The sequence below is a fragment of the Lucilia sericata genome, unplaced genomic scaffold (assembly GCF_015586225.1).
Source record: "Lucilia sericata isolate MDLA Ls3-8-SP2 unplaced genomic scaffold, ASM1558622v1 Contig000822F_arrow, whole genome shotgun sequence".
Classification (NCBI taxonomy): Eukaryota; Metazoa; Arthropoda; class Insecta; order Diptera; family Calliphoridae; genus Lucilia; species Lucilia sericata.
Genome location: NW_023994814.1, coordinates 1 through 19,090, shown reverse-complemented (window position 1 = coordinate 19,090; position 19,090 = coordinate 1). Strand labels below are relative to the sequence as shown.

Here is a 19,090-nt window from a genome sequence, read left to right as displayed (position 1 = left end):
GATAGCGGTCAAAAATCCATAACTTTGGATTGGAATTTGGAAACCCAGTTTTGTTTTGTTTGGTTATTGAGACTTTGGGCTTTAATTATTACCATAAAACTTGTTAATAAAAGACAAACTTTGGCACTTCTTAAACTTTTTATTTCTGATGTTCACAGGGGCCAGATAAACGTATTTTAACATCTTATATACATGGGATATGCCACGCCCACTATATTTGGTACTTCCATGTCCTAAATATTTAAATTTATTCGAATATGATCACACAAAATTTGGTGACTCTAGCTGTAATAGTATCCCAAACATATTTATGTATTTTGGTATTTATATGAGACATGCCACACGCACTATTTTCCCCTAACTGTTCATATCGATGTCAAAGTTGGCTGTGCAAAATTTGAGGATTATAGCTGTTATAGTTTCCCAGATAAAAAATTTTTAGTATTTTATTAATATGAGAGATACCAGGCCCGCTGATTCTAGATTGATACTTAAGTTGCAAGTAGAAAATTTGGTCAACTTAGCTTTTATAGTTTCCCAGATATATGAACTTTAGTATTTAATTAATATGGGAGATGTCACGCCCACTAATGCTAGTCATTTTCCCAAATGTTTATACGGATGTCATAGTTAACCGAGCAAAATTTGATGACTCTTGCTGTTATAATTTCCAAGATATACCAATTTGTAGTATTTGACTAATATGGAGGATGCCATGCCCGATAATGTTAGTCCGCCCATTTTTTTTTTTTCTTAAAATGTTTATATAGATGTCAAAGTTGTAGATGCAAAATTTTAGTACTCCAGCTATTGAAGTTTCTCATATATATGAATTTGAATGTGTATTTTGTATATGGGCGTGGCACCTCGCCCATTAAAAATTGCAAAACAAAATGTTACTTTTAGTTCCTTCCAGACTCTGAACATTTCATGAAAATTTCAAAACATTTGTTTTCATACATTTTGCACAAAATATCCGACTTTGAGTCAGAAAAATTGCTCTGGCGCACACGGGCCGAATACATATTGGTGTATACGCGTGTAGCAGAGAGTTCGGACTACTGCACAGTGTAGAACTTTTTTTGTTCTCTTTTGTTCCCTAGAAGTTACGGTCTATTAACTATCGAATTTTTGGGAAAATTTGATATTTTCTTTAAAAAAAAAGTTTAAAATGTTCTAAAATATATAAAGGCTTATTTCTTCTAAAAGTGATAGATTGGAAGTCAAGTAATTTTAGAAAATGTATTTCACTTTAAAATCTATTAAAACGAAAAAGTTAGAATCATTTAAAAATTCGAGATTTATTAAGAAAATTGAAAATTAAACAAAAAGCTGTGATAGTTCATGTTTGAGTTGTAATTTTTTGGGCTCCCGAGGTTTGTTAGTGTTTACTTTCAAATAAGTAACATAACTTTAAAATTGGACACAACAAAAACAATGATTTTTGGCCGCCATTTAAACGAAAAAGGGCGACAGTGCGGAGGCCACACTATAATGAACTCGGTTATAAAGAATTCTCAGATAAAACGTCATCTGTACAAGATCTGGATCTAACTTAGACTGTAGCATATTAATTACCTTTATGCTACAGTCTAAGACTTCACCGAACATTTGCGCTTTTTAAAGAACACAAAAAATGAGACGCATATTTGGATGATGAACGTGTGACTAACATGGATGATGTACATATTAATCAAGATATGTAGGCAGTATGTTCCCATAAAAAGGATACATTCATTGGTACTTCTTCAAAAACTATGATGATGACACCTTCAGCTATTCTGTAACAAGTTATTATTAAACTTGTTACAAATTTAGATTTGATTTGGAAAGGATAAATATGAAATATATTCCTTATTGACGAGCCACTGTCAGACTCAATAGTCATCGTACTTATTTATTTGTTTTACTATTTTTAAGAATTTAAGTTCGATTTTTAAAAATTTAAAAATGTTTTAATTTAATTTTTCTTCAAACACAATCTTCCATCCCTGACTACAAACTTTGTCAATAACAAAATAACATACAGCTTCATATGTTAAGTGTTGTTCTTTTTTTATAAACAGCCGATTAAAGTCCGATTTTGATGATTTTAAATAGGGAAATTCTCGAAAGCATGTTGCTAAATTGACACAATCTATATAGCGATAAAATTCGATATAAACAAGTTTTTTTTACCAAGTTTCATCAGGATGTGTTCTAATTAACGGAACCCCACATTAAAGGTCTTTTGCAGGAAATCAGTTTTTCATCGACATTCAAAAATTATGATTAGAAAAAATTCGTTAGGAATGTAATGTTATTCAGATGACCTAAAAATTACTAATAAATCAGACCTGTATGTTTTCATATTAAAAATAAATATAAATGGCTAAGAAATGTGCAAAATAGTTAAACCATGAATAAAAAACAAATTATAAACTAATATATGCAAACAAAAGTATTTGAACTTAAAATTAAATATTAAAATTCATAAATGATATAATAATCAAAATTTTGACTAATTTCTCTTTTAAACAGCTCTGAACATGGTAAAATTAAAATACAAAATAAATAATAATAATGTTAACAATATTATCTATCGTCTTATTTGTTATTATTACAATATAAAGTTGTTTGATAGTTTATTTTTATTTTTTCTTTATATTAAATTAGAGTTCATTTCATTTTTTTTACAATATATTGTAAAGATATTTCTTTTTTTTTTAACTTAAATCATCAATTAGAAGATTCGTTTACAATTTCAAAATTGATAAGCTTAATAATAAATTTTATATAAGACCTAATTACAAATATATATATATATTTTTTTGTATTCTTGATTTTTCTTCAAATATATATTTAAGTTCAAGTTGATTTTAAATTCTTTAAAAAATATTTGATATTTATAAAATCTACAAATAGATTGAGGTGAAAATAAAATTTAGAAAATTAAAACAAAAATTCTTCGGTATAGTTAACATTTTTTATAATATCTTTTTTATTATTTGTTATTATTAAAAATAGTTTTTTTACTTTAACAGAATAACAAATACTGTAAATAATATATTTTTTTTATTAAATAAACACAAAAGCTGTGCCATGAAAAATATTAAAAAAAATTACAACAATTATTTTTAAATTATTATTAAAAAATAAGAAAACTAATGAATATTGGAATCATTATTTATATTGTTGTAATATACATTAAACATTCTCATGTGAGTTTTTTCTTTAATCTAAAACAAAATAATTATTTAAGCTAATGTTTATAAATTGCTTTAAAAAATTTAGAAGGGGAGATTTCTATTTTATTTTAGTTTTTTTTTTTTTTTTCTTATTTAGACATTTTTTTAATAATATTTTATTTAAATTATTTTTGTTTTATTTTCATTTGTTATCGCATTCAATGCGTAAAGTATTTATACTTTTCCTAAACATTTGTCGATTTTTTTTTTGTTTTATTAAATATTAAACTGGCATGCAATTTATTTCTTCTTTGTTGTTTGATGTTTTTTTTTTAATAATTTTGTTGTTGTTTTATATTAAATATTGCAAAATTAAGCTAAAAATATTAATGTAGAAAAAAATATATGTATGTATAGACGAATAAAATTATATATCTAATATATTTATTCATGTTTTTGTTTAAATTTTTTTTATTTATGATTATTTATAGTTTAGTTACAAAAGTAAAACTGAACATTTTAAATGTCATTTTAAAATGACAGTTAAATGCTAGTTTTTAAAGCTTTTTTGCGCCCAATTTCATTGGACCACTATTACGTTGAGCACGTCGTGCTTCTAATTCCCTTTGACGTTGTAATTTCTTTTCTTCGCGTTTTCGTCGTGCTTCATCTAGTTTCGAATTACCTATAAAATGTGTTTTTTTTTTAATTTAACAAAATTTTAAAATTAAATTTGAAAAAAACATCTTTTGTTAAATAAAGCGTGCATTTTGTGATGGATATTGTTCGTTAATTGGTTAATGAGAAATAATATAAATTATTAAATTTGAATATATTTACATTTTATATGAAATTAGTAAATATTTAATACAGTTATTACAGTAAATAATAAGGACAGTGATATTAATAATTATGAGACAATAACATCTTGAAATTAAATAAATATTTGAGATCTGATGAAATATATATTTCCTAAAGTAGCAAACTATTTTTTTAATGTATGGTATGTTTGTCAAGATTACAAGGACTTACCGACTTTCTTCTAGATCAATAGGAGAGAAGCCCTCTTGACCTTCCTTGTTGTCTTGGTCGCTTTACCAGGGTTTGTGGATGCACATTGTTTATCGGAGTACCACACTATCTATCTTTAGGCAGACTACAGTTAGATGCTGCGATCGACCCATCACTCTTTTTTGCGTGTTAGCCGGGTTGATGGCAGCATCCACTTGTTGTCTCCAGAGAGTGGATCTTCACCGTAAATTCTTTCAAATATAATGATAGTTTGTCGCTTATGAGAAGGAGCGTATCTAGGTCAGAATGGCAAGTGATCCGTTCCTTGATTACCCCTCCTTTGTGCGGCCGTCATTATTAATATCTCGTGGAGGAGCCTTTGGATTGTCCTCCACTGCTACTTGCCGAATGAACTGTAAGCGGTCGCCTCCCAAATGTCCCCTTTGGATCCCCTTAGGCTCTTCAGTAGGGTATGTGATCTTAGTTGACTGACTGTTAGCAAGCTCACAGTCAGACAGAGATAATTTCTGGGTAGCACTGGTTTCACAAAGGAATCACTTTATAACTACAGAAGGACTACTGGACTTCATGCATGTAGGTCAGTTAAGCTAACGTCACCGTCTCATGTACTGAAAAACCCCCCAACATCCTCCTTCCTAACCGTGACGTCTGGATTGTCCCTAACAGGTCGTATTCATACTGGCATCCTTATTTGTTTTTATTGGTTGGTAATCTATTTAGCACATATATATATGTACACCTTCATGTACATATACACCTTCTGCTTGGGCAAGGCCAACTTACGAGAGCGTAGGTCCTTGCCAATAAGCCTGTGGTTTGTGGCACTTAAAAGCAAAATATAACTTATGCCATCGGTCAAATTAAGACATCTGAAGTGTCTGAAAAACAATCTAGAGTAATCTAGTTTTAGTGGTTATATAATGTAGAGTTTAGTTTTTATTCGAATCGATCCGAATAAATTTTGACTAAATGTTGTCTGTCAATTTATAGATTATCCTACAAAATAACTAAATCATCAACAGATCTCAAATTAACAATTTAAAAGTGTTAGTAGATGATACTTATAAAAAAGCATAATAGTATTAAATGTTATGATACAAATAGAAATATATATAGTAGAACATAACATGATATTTGATTTAATAACAATAATAGTGAATTACACACAAAAAAACCAAGAAAATAAAAATTAAAAAAACAAAAAGATAAAATATACATATATTTATATACAAAAACAAAAAGTTTAAATAATAAAATTGAAATGAACATAAATGAGAATTTTTTTTTTTTTCAAACAAAACCTAATCATCATGATCAGTGCTGTTTAAAAAACAAATATAAATTGTGAAATATGAAATTGGAAGCAAGCAAAAGCCCACAGATGCCACATAAATATCAAGCAATTGTTTAAATAGAAATAGAATAAGGTATAATAAATGTATTGACTTACCAGTCATTGGTTCATCTATGGGTTCAAATTCACCATCAGCCCATGAATCACTATTCCAATTAGCATTATTCGTTGAATTATTAATATGTTGCGGTGATTTCATTTGTGGAGGACTAACATTGTTGCAATTTAGGAATGGTGATGGTGTTGTTGTTGTTGTATTGATAGTATTGCTGAGCGAAGATAAATTTGTTGATAAATCATTTGGTCTTAAATTTGTTGATAAAGTGGCCGCCGTCGTTGAGGTTGATAATTGTGACAGTGGTTGTTTTGAGGGTGATGTATTATGTGAGTTGAGCTTGGCCAAGGGTTCGATAAGTTCATTTAATTGGTGTTGTTGTAATTGTTGCTGATGCGGTCTTAAAGGTGATTGTCGTAATTGTTGTAGTTGTTGTTGTTCCTGCTCTTGAGCTTCTTCCTCGCCCTAGAAATAGTAGAATGAAAAAACCTTTTAGTAAAATAATATTTTTGTTTATATTTGAATCACTTACCGGATCTTCTTCCAGACTACCCCACTCCTCATTATCCCAACCATCTCTTACTTCAGCTAAAGTGGCAGAGGCATTTAGAGGGCCATTATTAGGTGAACCAGCCATAGGTGAACTGGGATCCTGTGATGTCTAATAATATGTTAAGATATCTATTCTTATAATTTACTAGCCTTAATTAATAAAAGAAAACTTACATCCATTTCACCCCAATTTTCATTGTCCCAATCATTATTGCCATAATCGGAAGCAGAGGCTGATGTATCATTACTTTCATGTTCCAATGAAGTCATGGACGTTACTGATGAGGTGGTCGTTGATAAACTACTGCTAGAAGGTTGTTCTGTTTTTTGGTTTAAAACGGGAAAACATTAATTATATTTGTAAGTTAATTTTTAAAAATAACATTTTATATTTACCTAATGAAGCCGGTTTTGATAAATTACGTCCGGTTAATGGAGGTCGGGGTCGGGAGGAATCACTTTGACTACGATAGAATTTCGAGGTGACGGCTGTTACAGCCCATCCCGCCCAAGTGGCAGCTGCATTGCCAATCGAGGGAGTGGCGGTATGAACATCTGCTTCTGTAATAAAGATACATTTTAATTTAATTTTATAAATATTCTGTAATTACTTACCCATAGTTTCTCTTAGGCTAGGATCTTCAGAAACTTTTTCCAGTTTACCTAGAAAACCACGTATAGTTTTAAAGGCTGGATCGCGTACAGACTTTTCAGGATCTATAGTAAGCGAACACAATGCAGGTAAGACACGATTTGCTACTTCACTGTAAAGTAAATAATAGAATTGTGTAAAAATTGTTTAAAAGAAAATATTTAGAACAGTTAACTCACTTTAATAAGAAGTATTGTTGGGTAGCTGCTAAGGCCAAAACACCCGCCACACGAGCTGGTGGAAAAGGATCTCGCATGGCTCTTATAAAAGCCGATACCAAAACACGTTGTCGTACCTGTAATATTTGTTAATGAAATTCATTAATTAAATTAATGTATTTCGTATAAAAACAAACTGTTTTTTACTCACCTGCGGATGCAAATGTGGTGCTATTTTACCCAAACACACTGTGGTATTCGTTCTAATGCCACCCTGGTCATCACGTGCTTGTAGTCGGGCAAAATGGCGTAATACTTCAACATTTAAATTATTATAATTTAATTTTGGAGCCAAATGTATAATTGACTGTTGGAATTATTTTGGAAATATGCTTTTATTAGTATATGTAATTAGTGTGTATGTGTTCAACTTACTTTTACTGTTTGCTCTCTAATGGTGGCATTCGTATCTAAAAATCCATGCGCTACTTGTGGGAATATTTGTTCATTCACCACTGGTGGCTGTAAATGGGCAATAAATAATTCTAATTGTTGCAAAAGACGCGACCGTGTTACACGATCTGTAGAGGCAAATAATTTAACGACACAGGGTACAATACGTTTTTGATATTCGGCTTCATCTAAAAGTTTTCCCAACTAAAATAGGATAACGATAATAGTTGTTTATATTTATTATTACTTCTTTGCAGCACTTCATTTTTACTTACCTTAAACATAGGCGCTAATACAGCTGAACCAGCATCACCATATTCATACGCTGTTATCAGTTGGGGTAAAATTTTGTGTCTTTAAAACGAACAAAAAAAACATTAATTCAAGCTTATCAAATCTCTAAAAACACTTACAACATTAGTTCAACTATTACTAAACTTACTTGCACACATTATCAGGGAAATTGTCCAAATGCAAAGTAAGACCCGAAAAGAAACGATTCTTTTCCGCCTTATCTTTTATTTGTATTTCTTCCAAAAACAATAACGTGTCCACTAAATCATTTTTGAAAAAACCACCGGGTTTTCGGCATCTAGTTATAATATCAGCAGGATTGGGACGATTAGAGGGTGAAGCGCCCACTAATTCACAGTATAAAGACTGCAGAGATTTAGGTATGTTATCGATATCTTTAAGACTGCCACGAGAACGTAAAGGACCATTGAAGGATTCCCATACCAAACAGCCCAGACCCCACATATCAGCAGAGCTATAAAAGGAGAAAGGATAAACAAAAATTTCTCAAACAATGTAAAAATACAAATACCATTTAGTGGCTGCCTTTAATTTAGATTGATCATTTTTCTCTGGTGGATCATAAACCTCCAAAGAAGGTGGCACTTTAATAGGTGGCAAGGGATTACCATCGGCTGGCGAGACATATTCTAGGCTACCCAATTTCCATTCTCCTGAGGAATTAACAAACACTGACCAAACAGAAACATTATTGTGTCGCAGGCTGCCATCATTATTAAGAAACGACAAGGCTCTCTGCAACAGAAAAATATATTGTTTAAAAAGTTATTTGTTATGTTAACTTTACCACCTACCGTTATTTGAAATATACCCCAGGCCAAATACAAGTCCTTTTGCGGACCCTCTGTGGATAGTTTTTGTATGTGTGTTCCCAAGGGCTCAACCAACTCGGTGGCAACATACAGCATTTTATCAGTTTCTAATGAATCTAAAAATTGTAATATACTAGGATGTCTAAGAGTCTTCAATCTCTTCAACGACGCCTTCGCCAAGTCGCATTTGGCATCAGAACCACTACGCAAATCGAATACAAACACCGATACTTCTTCCAGCGTCCCCTTACGTTTAGCCTTATGTAGTGTCCATATGGAATGTGCCTCAAAACCCGCCACTGGTTCGCCAATATCATAAGGAAAATCCTTGGAAGAGTCGCGCGAGAAGAACGACCACATCATGTGCTTTGCTCGTCGCCCAAATATTTTGTTACAAATTTCTATTTAGCAAAGCAAAATTAAACTAAACTTAATGTTTCGGTGAGCGTTTTTCAAGCAAATTTTACTTTTCTGTTCAGCAAATAAAATTTTCACAAAAATTTCGCAATTTCTGTCTTTTTTAACAGCTGCTGGTGTTTGTTGGTGAGGAGAAAAGCAATAAAAAGAAAATCTTTTGTTTTTCTCGTTTGTTTTTATGATCGCCCTTCGTACGTTGTTGCTTTTTACTTCACTGCTTCTTCACTATTTTTCTTTACACCGTAGTCACCTCACGCAAAACGAAATGTTCTTAAGCGATTTTTAGCGTTTCAAATTCAATTTTCGTTTAATTTTTCTACCCGCACTTACAGTTTACAAATTAAAGTTTCTTTTAATGTAAAATTTTTGGTGAAAATTTTCATATTTTTCTATAAATTCTTAATTTTTCACAAACTTTTCATGACGTATGCGAATTTCTTTTTCTTGACAACTAAACTTTGTGTCATCTGTGTTGCAGAAACCTACGCCGTCCAAAATAAACGGCGTTACAAATAATTTAGACGGCTGCTTAAATTAAACTGCGAGCCTGGTAAATATGTTTAATTTTCTCAATTAACAACTTTTTTGGAAATAACTTAATATTTCGAAAACTATCGTAGATATCGTAACGTTAGAATCGTTTTCCGTCGATTTTTGTGTTTTTGTAATGGCCGTACTATTGAATGGTCCGAATTTGCATCCAAATATGTAATTCGCAGTGACAGAAAGAGAATGTAAAAACGGCTTATATTTTTAAAAAGAATTCATTCAAAAGAAAATAAAAATTTAAATTGTCAATTCTGAAAAAATTAAGCAAATTATAAAAAAGACTGAATACTGAACAAGCTGAATTTAGCAAAAAAGTTTCAGCGGCGATAGCTTTTAATATTTATCGACAGCTAATTTCATTTCCTTTTGAAAGAGGGAAATTGTCAATGAGATTATTAACCGAATGTGTTTCGTATTCATTTTGTTTCAAATTTTATTATCAATATAAAATAATGAAATTGATTGAATTTTATATTTAAAAAACGATTTTTCCAGCTATTAGGTGCAGTTTTATTCTAACTATATTGATATAATGTTTTTTGACTCTTGTTTTAAAGAATGTCCTTTATGTACACACATTCACAAATTTGAAAATGAAGGTCTCCAAAAATATTTTAATTTTATTTAATTCCGCAATAAAGAATTAAAAATTCTTTATACCTAAAAATCCATTTCCTAATGTTAAAAAACAATTTCATTTTATAATTTTTACATTTATTACAGTCGTAATCTTTTAAATCTTTCAAACATTCTTCGTTCGATTAAATAATATTCAGAAATATAGTAGAAAATTATTAATTATATATAGATATTTATTTTTGTAATATTTTTATTTATAAGAAAAACACTTTTTTAACTAACACATATTTTGTAACATATTCAATATGTATGCACCAATATCTTCATCTTGATTAGTCCATGTTATCAGGAGTGTCTTATGTTTAACATCCTTTTCATCCTCTTCGATTTTAATCTCCACCGATTCTACAACTATGGTGCAGTTTTCCTGCATTGTCACTGTCCAACCGGTTAATTTCTCCTGCAACAAGGCCAACAGTTTCTCGCCGGTACGTATTTTTGGACCCGGATCATCCATTTTAACTTTGGATGTAAAGCGCATAACATGACGATTAATGCCAATTTCCTTTAATGCCTCGGTGAGATTTTGTAACATAATACGGTTGTCTTTCATCACAAGAACGCCGTGTATTAAACGTCTGCGTTTGGGATCCGGTGGCTGGGCATTGTAAATGCGTGTCTCTGCTTTGAGAAGGGAAACAGAGGCATCAACTGGTATTTTAACGGGAGTAGAAATAACCGAAGTTTCACCATTAGCTGGCATGTAGGTTTCAATATTGAATTCCTCGCGAATTTTTGTGCGTAAAAATTGCATTTTCTCAGCTTCACCGTGGACGAGCATGACATTTTTCGGTTCACAATTTTGTATAAGTTGCATAATGCCTGAAAATGAGTATTTAAATAAATTCTGTTATACAAATTATATCTAGGCAAATTGAATGCATACCTTTAGCATCAGCATGAGCAGAAAAACTCATATATTCCACCGACATTTTAACATCAACCACCTGGCGATTCTCAAACTCTACTTTTTTCGCGCCACTTAAAATCTTATTGCCCACTGTACCTTGGACACAATAACCGGGCATAATAACCATATTATTTTCATTGGGAGCCCACTTTTTAAAAATCTGCAAAGACAAGCCGGCGTGTAACATACCCGGTGTAGCAAAAACCACCATTGCTCCAGGATTATCAATATAGGTCTTATCGAAAGGTTTAATGTGTTTAAAATCGAACATATTGCGGGTGACGAAAGTTTTACGGATTTTCTGGTTAGTCCAGGTGATGAACATTTTATAATAAGTGTTGGCCTTTTCGGTAAGACCCACAGCAAAGTAGATGGGATATTTTAAATTCATGCGCTCCCAATAAGTTTCCAATAGAATACATAACTCTTGAGCTCTTCCCAAAGCGAAGACAGGAATGAGAACTTTACCACCTTTTGCCACACACTCATGGACCTTCTTCAAAAAATCACGCTCACGACAACGTTTGGAATCACGTATAGTGGTGGCATAGGTAGATTCAGAGATCAACAAATCAGGGCGACACTTGTCAATCCAGGCAGCCCCTAAATGACGATCAGGTGTCATATTGTAATCACCGGTATAGACTACAGATTGTGAGCCAACACGTATCCAAAACATAGCGGCACCCAAGACATGTCCCGCATAATAGGCTTTGATCTCCAATTCACTGTCTACCATAACACTTTGATGCAAGGTTACAGCAGTCACTTTCTTCATGCAATCCTTAATCATTTGAGTGGTAAAGAAATTCGATTCACCCTTACGTTCTACAGCCACTTTACGCATATCTTCTAGCAAAATGGGAGCTATAGCCTTAGTGGGATGGGTCATATAGATAGGTCCCGAATAGCCCACCATTTCGGACATGTAAGGCAAAGCGCCACAATGATCTAATGACAAACAATTTAAATAATTTGCTATCAAAGACTTCAATCTTTTCCAACTTACCCAAATGAAAATGTGAAATGATAACACAATCTATATGACTTGTTATAGGACCATCCGGCACTATATACGAGAAATCAGGAAAACGTCGTTCGTCATTGTAGCCCATATGCATGCCACAGTCCAACATGATATTTTTACCACCCATCGACAACAACAAACAACTGCGTCCTACATCTTGACCAGCTCCCAAAGGTGTTACTTTAATGTCCGGCATGAGGTCGGTCTCTTAAATTTTCCTTATGGTTTTCTGTCTCTATTAAAAATGTCAAACACAATCACTCTTCGCTTTTATTTAAAGCAACATTTAAGTTTTATTTTCTTCTTTCTATAACTATTTTCTATTTTGTAACTTAAAAGAAAAATAAACAAAACACAAGAAAATGTTAATGAATAACAAACAATTAAAAACAAAATATTTAACAAAAATAAAAGCAAACTTGAGAAAAAAAATTTCCATCGACTGCTGTTGCCGCCGCTGCCAATAATAAAGACGCAACAGCTGACTGTCTGGCTGGTAGCTCCTTGCTCCACCTTCACCTCTTTCACATTTAGTTTTAAACTTACCAATATTTTATTTGCTTTGAATTTCAAAATATTTCAAAATAATTAAATCATGTTTTTTAACAAAAGAAAGTTCAGATAATAATGCGAAAGAATGTTACGATTTGAAGTATTTGGCGCTGTACAACAATAAAAGAAAACTAAGAAAAAACGTTGTGTTTACGTACAAAATGTAATGAAAATTAGTTAGAGTTGCCAGTAACTTATAATTCTGTGACTAAGAGGTATTTTGTAAATTTTTTTCAGGTATGTAGTATTTAAAAAATGTAAAAATTATTCTATAAGAAATTCTTAAAAATTTTGAATATTTTTTTTTAGCGTATTATTTCTCATATTTTTTTTTTTTAAATGGTAAAACTTTATTTGGAATTTTTTTGAAATTTCTCTTAATTCTCGATATTTTATCTATCAAAATTTATTAAAATCTTATCTGTAAAGAAAAATTTTTTTCTATCTACCGTCGAAAATTTGTCAACAAAAATATTTTGCGAAATCTTTTTATAAACAAATTTGCATTTTTTCTAATTTTTTTTTTAATTTTTTCTAAAAAAATTTTCAAAATATTTTTTTTTATTCTTCTATCAAAAATACACTATAAAATATTGTCTAAAAGTTTTCTTAACGAAAATCGTATAAAAGATTTTTTTATAAAATTGTCTAAAATACGCAAAGAAAAAGTTTTAAAAAAATAATTATTAACAATTTTACATAAATAAATTCATCCACTGCCTATGTTCTGTAACTTTGGAATCGACTAAAAATTCGAAAATTGTATAATCGTCTTGTTTAAAACAGGGTGAACACACGTAATTTAAATATATTTTGGTTAATTGTTATTTGTTCAGTTTAAATATTATTTGAATCACGCAACTAAAACTGGAAGACTCTAATATTTCAATGTTTTTTCTCGACTCGAAAGTTACAGAAAACAGCCACAGAACTTTTCATCAAATAAATTATTTTCCATGAATAATTTTATTTCCATTAATGATTTCGACAATTTTACTGACATTTACTTTAATAATAACAAAACTAGTCAACCCTACCAAGTTTAACAGAGTGCTAAAGAGATTTTAAGAGAGAACCATTATGCAAAACTTAAGAGAATCACCACTTGTTATCAAAAACATATGTTTTATCGCACAAATTGCAATTTTGTTTATTGTTATCGTTTTATTAAGCATTTTATGTTTTGGTATGTAAATTTTAAACTTGTCAATAACAATAATTAGAAAAAAAAAATCCTCATATTTTTAGTGCCTTTAAATGTTGGAAGAATCGGGTACCGTTTCGCTACGTATTTGCCAAGAGGGCCATGCCAACGCGTTGGTACTCAATAAAGATTGCAATAAAATAGCAGTAGCAGGACGGAGTTGTAAGTTTTTAACAAAAATATTTGATCAGAACAGAATTTTTGATTTTTTTTAATTTTTTTTGCAGTACTTAAAGTTTTTGCTATTAACAATGATGGCTTTACCGAGGTGTGTAATATGCGCGGTGGCAAAAATCAAAATCTTAGTTATTCTTCCAATGATGTAGCCTGGAGTACATTAGACACCAACATATTGGCTACAGCGGCCACTAATGGTGTTGTTTCAGTATGGGATCTTTCAAAATTTGGCAAACAAAAACAATGGTTGGTGTACAATGATCACGAGCGTACAGCCCATGCAGTCACTTTTCACAATACGGAAGTGAATACTTTGATTTCGGGTTCTCAGGATGGTACTATTAAATGTTTTGATACACGTAGTGATAAGGCTTGCAATACGTTTTATAGTAATTCGGAATCGGTGAGAGATGTTAAATTTAGTCCACATAGTAATAATCTGTTTTCGGCAGTTTTGGAAAATGGTACTGTGCAATTGTGGGATTTGAGAAGGTATGGAAGCTTAGTAAAATGTAAACTTTTAGTTGAACACATTTCTTTGTTGCAGAACGGATAAATGTATGCTGCAATTTCCTGCCCATATGGAGCCTATTTATACATGTGATTGGCATCCTACACAAAATTGGTTGGCTACTGGCAGTAGAGATAAACAGATAAAGGTAAGACAAAAATGGCACTTTTGGGGGAGTTTTATTTTTAATAGATTTCGTTTTAATTAATAATTATTATTTATAGATTTGGAATATGGAGGGTAAAGCTTCCCTGGAACACACCATACACACTATAGCTGTTGTGGGACGTGTCAAATGGCGGCCGGAGAAAACGTATGTTATGATACTTAAAAATCTTAACGAAATAAATCCATACATAATGAGATTCTTATTTTCAGTTATCACATAGCAAGCTGTTCTCTGGTTGTTGATTATAGTATACATATTTGGGATATACGGCGTCCGTTTGTCCCCTTTGCTTCGTTTAATGATCATACTGATGTTACCACTGGCATAGCGTGGAAAGGCAATGATCCGTATTGTCTATTATCTACTAGTAAAGATTCTACCATCTATAAACATGCTTTTAAGGATGCTTCTCGACCGGCTCTAAAAGCAAATGTACAAGGCGCCAGTTTAGGACGCAAAGGTGATATATCATTTGCCAATAAATTAAAGTTTTATTTACCAGTAACAGCGGCCCAAGTGGTTAAATCGAATGCCATGCTGTAAGTTTAATGAAGTAACATACACATTAAAACAAATTAATAATATTAATTTTTATTTGAAATAAGAACCCGACAAAAGTCCATAACTGGCTTGGAACAATTTCATATAGGCAAATCCGATATGTGCAGATTTTTACTAAATACATCTGTAAGTTTTTTAAAATCTAAAATTTAACCTTAGAAAATAGTATTAATAGAAAATCTTTCTACTTAGCTTATTGGCTATATGGATCCAGAAAACTCTTCCATTGAACTTAAGGAACATGAATGTTTTATAGGCTGCGCCAAGGAATTAATTTTGTCTGGCAAAAAATTAGCCGATATTTGCAAACACAATGCCAATGTCTGTCGTAAACATGGTAAACATAATGCCACTACACTTTGGAATTTTATCGAAATTTGTTATGCTTCCAATGAAATGAATAAACAGAAATACGAACATCGTAATTCGTTTTCCAATCAAAAGAATGCCCAAAATGCTCGTCGCACTGCCCAAGTGGTTAGCACTGACAATTCCAAATGGGATCATAACAAAAATAATAATGTTAATGGTTCCGATGATAATATCGATATAAAATCTCAAGATGATGATAACTTAATAGATAGTGGTGGTTCGAGTGGTAAACAAACTTATCCTCCTTATGGTTCGGTTATTTTGTCAGAATCACAAATTTTATCGGAAATAACATTTGATAATTTTGATTCTCTGCGTAATGGCTTTATTTATGTGGGTCCGCCGGATTTTACAAAAGCATTAGCATTGCCGGAAACTGCTCTGCATTGTGATGTCCAGGCCGCTAGACCTCAATTGGATATTAAGGCAAAGAATAGGGAAAAGTCACCGGTGAGTTAAATTTATTTTAATACTTTTTTTGAATTTTATATAAATTTTATGTGAAATTGTTTTAGCCTCCTAATTTGCCGGCCATTTTAAAAATCTCCTCTATACCTCCTATACCCCTGTGGGAACCTCATCAATTTCTGGCCGATGCCTTGATGTTACAAAACGATGTAGGTGATGTTCAAACTGCCTTAACTATACTGATTGTTATGGGTGAAAATCGTAAATTTTTACCCATCGAAGAAGACTTAATTGTAAGTATTTTGTATAATGAACCTCAAATTTATATAAAAAATTATCTTAACAGGTATTTTTTTCGAACAAAAGATCGAATACTTAAATAAATATAAAAAATGTCGAACATTACATTGTAATCGTATTTTTATTTTCTTTCAGGAACATTGGTTTCAAACATACATCGATCAATTACATCGCTATCAAATGTGGAATGAGGCTTGCACTATTATGAATCTATCATGGTTAAGACCTGTACGTGAACTAAATCAAAAATCCACTGGCGTTCATACAAATTGTGGTGATTGTGGCCGCCCTTTGGGTGGTAGTGTGGGCTGGTATTGTCAGAAATGTAAATCAATGCGTTTGGCAAAATGTTCTATATGCAGTTTAATAGTAAGAGGCTTATATGCCTGGTGTCAGGGTTGTTCACATGGTGGTCATATACAACATGTTATGGATTATTTTGCCAATCATTCAAAATGTCCCAAATGTGGTCATTTGTGTGAGTATAATTAGTTTTTAAGTAAAATGACGAAAAAGCAATAATTGATTTTCTTTTATATAAAACATGTACTTACTACGTTTATGTTTTGTATTAAAAACTAACTAACAAGAGAAGAAGAAAAACACGGTTACTATTAATTTTAAGACTTGAGAAGATTTAATTTCATTTTATACATATAAACATAGATTAATGACAGAACTCATACATACAATACATAACTCTAAAAAATAATAATAAAAATATATATTTTTTCAATTCAATTAATAAATGTACTTTTAAATGGTAAAATACATACAACCTGTAGTTTTACACAAAAATTTAGTAGTCAGACAGCATTAAAGAAAAAGAAGAAAATATTATTGAAATATTAAAGAAATTTTTAAATAATTTGGAAAGACTATTTATTGTTAATATGTAATTAGAATAATATAGGAATTAAGTACTAAAGCAAATAATACTTGACTAAGTCTACACACTACTAGCCAAGCAACTATTGCCAGCACTGCCCTCAAAGCCAAGAGAATATTGGAAAATATGCTCTTTCTGACAAAGCTTTGAGAAATCAGAACTTAAAATTGTTTTTCTTAGAAAATTATAAACACCAGAAAAGAACATATAACATAAAAATTCTATAAAAATCGAAAGAACTTTTCTTGTTTATATTTGTATTAAAAACAACAAATAAAATTAGTATTTTTTTTTAATGTTTTCAACATTAATATAAGAAAAGTTCTTTTCAATTTAAAGTAACAGGCCTTGTTTCTTTCCTGGGGAAAAATAACAGCCGTAATAACAATCTAAACATTTGAAAACGAATTTTCATACTTATATTTACAGCTGTTTAGGTTTATAATTTTAAACAATTTAAAGTTTTGATTTAGCGGCAGTACTGGCGGCTAATTGTCAAGAGTTAAAATCGAGGCTCACGGTTTGGCAAGCATCACCACTGACAGCGCCATTGAAAGCAGTTAAATTCTGTTTAACAACTGGAGATTCATCATAACGTATGGTCATTGAATTTGAATTGCCGGGTATTAAAACATAACCCAAAGTTTCATAGAACTTAATCAATTTATCCTTACAATCCAAAGACATTTTATAGCAACCCAAATATTGAGCCAAAAGGGAAACGGTTACCACAATGCTGTTTTTTTTTTAAGAAGATAAATTTATAATTAAACTATTCCTTATAATTTATGTATAAAAACACTTACAGTTTACCCAATTGTTTGCCACGGTAGGTATCATTTACCACCACATCTTCCAAACGTCCACGCTAATTTAGAAAAATGTTTGTTTTTGTTAATGCATGAGATTTTTAAGTTTCATTTTTATTCAGTATACTTACTATAGCACAATTGTGTATAAATTTACGTTCTATAATTAAAGATGCAGCGCCAATTATTTCATTTTTACGTGTATCCTCTATAACGGTCACAAAATAGTCACCACTTGCTTTCATTTGGGAAAAACGAGCTGAAAATAAAAACAACAATAAAAATGTTTGTATAATTTTAATTATTTTTTTATCGGAGAAAAACTAAACATCTGGAACAAGAATTCTTTTTTTCATTATTTTATTTCAATTTCTATTCTGATTTTTTCAATATATTTAGTATCTTTTAAAACCTTTTATTTCGAATCAAACTACGGAATAACTCCCTGCCTTAAAACCATAGCTGTAAAATAATGATTAATAATCGTAATCATTATTAATCAGATTATTTTTATTATAAAGGTGAAATTAATGATTAATTAACGATTATTTTCCATTTTTTTAATTAATTATTGATTACGATTAAAAATGATCTAAAAATAATCAGGGATTAATTGGAATTAATGAAAATAATCAAAAAAAAAATCAAAATTATCAAAAAATTAGTTGATTATTTTCATGGATTAATTTTGATTATTTTCCATATATTTAGTATAATTTCGTCCCAAAAAAAAAACTCTAAGAATAATTTAATAATTTTTCCGGTAATCCGCTAAAAATTACGGATTTTTTGAGACCCATTTCGAAAAGATTGCAGTCATTTTTTTCTAATATGTTGTACTGAGATCAAGATTTTCAAACGAAATAAACTTGATAAATATATCAAGTTTATTTATATATATAATATATCATTTTTTTCTAATATGTTGTACTGAGATCAAGATTTTCAAACGAAATAAACTTGATAAATATATTGTTTTCAATAAAAAAAAAGTAACATAATCGGTAATCCGCTAAAAATTACGGATTTTTTGAGACCCATTTCAC

The 19,090-nt window shown here is 30.8% G+C and overlaps 4 protein-coding genes across 7 annotated transcripts in view; 1 reads left to right on the top strand and 3 right to left on the bottom strand.

Annotated features, from left to right (window-relative positions):
• The window catches only part of LOC119608319 (N-terminal kinase-like protein), a 58,390-nt gene extending 48,934 nt beyond the window's left edge, over positions 1 to 9,456 (bottom strand). The window contains exons 1-13 of one of the 3 annotated variants that reach the window (XM_037962690.1): positions 8,533 to 9,455; positions 8,250 to 8,473; positions 7,866 to 8,192; positions 7,699 to 7,777; positions 7,406 to 7,627; positions 7,182 to 7,337; positions 6,992 to 7,107; positions 6,776 to 6,924; positions 6,557 to 6,721; positions 6,335 to 6,480; positions 6,141 to 6,269; positions 5,650 to 6,073; positions 3,428 to 3,852 (exon numbers count right to left, since the gene is read on the bottom strand). In XM_037962690.1, coding sequence (XP_037818618.1) covers positions 3,725 to 3,852; positions 5,650 to 6,073; positions 6,141 to 6,269; positions 6,335 to 6,480; positions 6,557 to 6,721; positions 6,776 to 6,924; positions 6,992 to 7,107; positions 7,182 to 7,337; positions 7,406 to 7,627; positions 7,699 to 7,777; positions 7,866 to 8,192; positions 8,250 to 8,473; positions 8,533 to 8,913 — 2,646 coding nt within the window. In that variant the 5' untranslated portion in view covers positions 8,914 to 9,455 and the 3' untranslated portion in view covers positions 3,428 to 3,724. Of the gene's footprint in view, positions 1 to 3,427; positions 3,853 to 5,649; positions 6,074 to 6,140; positions 6,270 to 6,334; positions 6,481 to 6,556; positions 6,722 to 6,775; positions 6,925 to 6,991; positions 7,108 to 7,181; positions 7,338 to 7,405; positions 7,628 to 7,698; positions 7,778 to 7,865; positions 8,193 to 8,249; positions 8,474 to 8,532 lie in introns of those variants that run through there. The other 2 variants (XM_037962691.1, XM_037962692.1) reach the window with 2 other exon arrangements.
• A 757-nt stretch (positions 9,457 to 10,213) lies between these two features.
• Positions 10,214 to 12,835, bottom strand: LOC119608322 (integrator complex subunit 11). Its single transcript, XM_037962695.1, has 4 exons — positions 12,639 to 12,835; positions 12,075 to 12,423; positions 11,042 to 12,016; positions 10,214 to 10,977 (listed from the first exon to the last, which is right to left on the bottom strand). Exons 2-4 carry the CDS (start codon positions 12,286 to 12,288, stop codon positions 10,373 to 10,375), a joined length of 1,794 nt encoding a protein of 597 aa, XP_037818623.1. The 5' UTR covers positions 12,289 to 12,423; positions 12,639 to 12,835; the 3' UTR covers positions 10,214 to 10,372.
• On the top strand, positions 12,743 to 17,044 carry LOC119608320 (GATOR complex protein WDR24). Of its 2 annotated transcripts, none has more exons than XM_037962693.1 (10): positions 12,743 to 12,881; positions 13,893 to 14,010; positions 14,076 to 14,517; positions 14,573 to 14,684; positions 14,761 to 14,849; positions 14,915 to 15,244; positions 15,311 to 15,392; positions 15,459 to 16,088; positions 16,154 to 16,339; positions 16,482 to 16,838. In XM_037962693.1, the coding sequence occupies exons 2-10, from the start codon at positions 13,902 to 13,904 to the stop codon at positions 16,836 to 16,838; spliced, it is 2,337 nt and encodes a 778-aa protein (XP_037818621.1). In that variant the 5' UTR covers positions 12,743 to 12,881; positions 13,893 to 13,901. The 2 variants fall into 2 exon arrangements, with proteins under 2 accessions (XP_037818621.1, XP_037818622.1); XM_037962694.1 differs by lacking the exon at positions 12,743 to 12,881 and adding an exon at positions 13,691 to 13,830 and having other exon boundaries at positions 16,482 to 17,044.
• LOC119608335 (probable glucosamine 6-phosphate N-acetyltransferase) lies at positions 16,961 to 18,367 on the bottom strand (the record flags this gene model as incomplete). The annotated part of the gene is made up of 3 exons (XM_037962713.1): positions 16,961 to 17,971; positions 18,042 to 18,103; positions 18,176 to 18,367. Coding segments are annotated over 3 exons (495 nt in total), but the record flags the coding sequence as incomplete, so codon positions are not given.
• Positions 18,368 to 19,090: the final 723 nt, after the last annotated feature.